Raw genomic sequence first — 1,306 nt, forward strand, 5'->3', positions numbered from 1 at the left:
GGATCAGAACCATACGGCTGGACATTACCCATATTGATGGACGTTTTTATGTAGCAGCGATAAAGATTTACGCTAGCGAGACACAGAGCTATCATAATCAGACGGGGGAGAAATCAGGGGCGGAGCTACTTACCGGTAGCTTAAAAAGCCACGCCCCCTCAGAGGAGATTTTAGAAACAGGCTTCAGATCAACATGAAAAATTGCTTTTTAAGGCATTTAGGTTGTACAATTTTGGCTAAAAACTTCATAATAATTAAAACACTACTGGGAATGTTTTTTTTTAAGTCATAGGGGGAATTTAAAGATAAAAAAATTCATCTTGGATACTTTTGACTGAAACAGACTTCACTTCTCCACACAGAAAAGACTTTGATCTTTCACAACTCCAGTCGAAGGTAGAAGACGAGCAAACGCTTGGAGCTCAGCTCCAGAAGAAGATCAAAGAGCTGCAGGTGAGGACAAACTCAATAAAACGCTGTGGAAGCAGATGTTTCCACAGAAGAAGCACAAAAACAGAAAACTCACCTCCTCTCCTGTCGTCTTCTCAGGCTCGAATTGAGGAGCTGGAGGAGGAAATTGAAGCCGAGCGCTCGGCTCGAGCCAAAGTGGAAAAGCAGAGGTCCGACCTGTCCAGGGAGCTGGAGGAGATCACCGAGAGGCTGGAGGAGGCCGGCGGAGCCACCGCCGCTCAGGTGGAGGTGAACAAGAAGCGTGAGGCGGAGTTCCTGAAGCTGCGCAGGGAGCTGGAGGAGCTCTCGCTGCAGCACGAAGCCACCTCCGCTGCCCTGCGGAAAAAACACGCAGACAGTGTGGCTGAGATGGGAGAACAGCTGGATAACGTCCAGAGGGTCCGGCAGAAACTGGAGAAGGAGAAGAGCGAGCTGAAGCTGGAGGTGGACGACATCTCCAGCAACGTGGAGACACTGGCAAAAGCAAAGGTTAGACCATACAATCGGATGTTTTTAATCCATTTCACACATTTTTAAATCAGAAAAATCCTCAACTTTCTTTAACCCTCCGGTCGTGTTCGCATTCAGCCCCCTACTTTAGTGTTCCCGGTCAAAATTGACCGGTCTGTTTTAACTGCTCTTAAATTAGCACACAAAAAAAATTTCACCACCAATTTTTTTTATTAAACATTCTTTAGTTGAGAACAACATTTAAAAGTAGTGTCTAACAACAATTTGTAGATGTAAACATTAAATAACATCAGTGAAAATACAATTGGGCACTGAAAATGAACATATAATACAAAAAATGAATGGAAAACCAAACACCAAACTCAACAGGGTGGGAGTGTGTGTG

At 44.7% G+C, this 1,306-nt stretch overlaps 1 protein-coding gene across 1 annotated transcript; it reads left to right on the forward strand.

Moving 5' to 3' along the window:
• Positions 1-343: 343 nt before the first annotated feature.
• On the forward strand, positions 344-959 carry LOC112140413 (myosin-6-like; the record flags this gene model as incomplete). The annotated part of the gene is made up of 2 exons (XM_024263354.2): positions 344-453; positions 550-959. Coding segments are annotated over 2 exons (520 nt in total), but the record flags the coding sequence as incomplete, so codon positions are not given.
• Between the last annotated feature and the right edge of the window lie 347 nt (positions 960-1,306).

This window comes from Oryzias melastigma, unplaced genomic scaffold (genome assembly GCF_002922805.2).
Source record: "Oryzias melastigma strain HK-1 unplaced genomic scaffold, ASM292280v2 sc06543, whole genome shotgun sequence".
Lineage (NCBI taxonomy): Eukaryota > Metazoa > Chordata > Actinopteri > Beloniformes > Adrianichthyidae > Oryzias > Oryzias melastigma.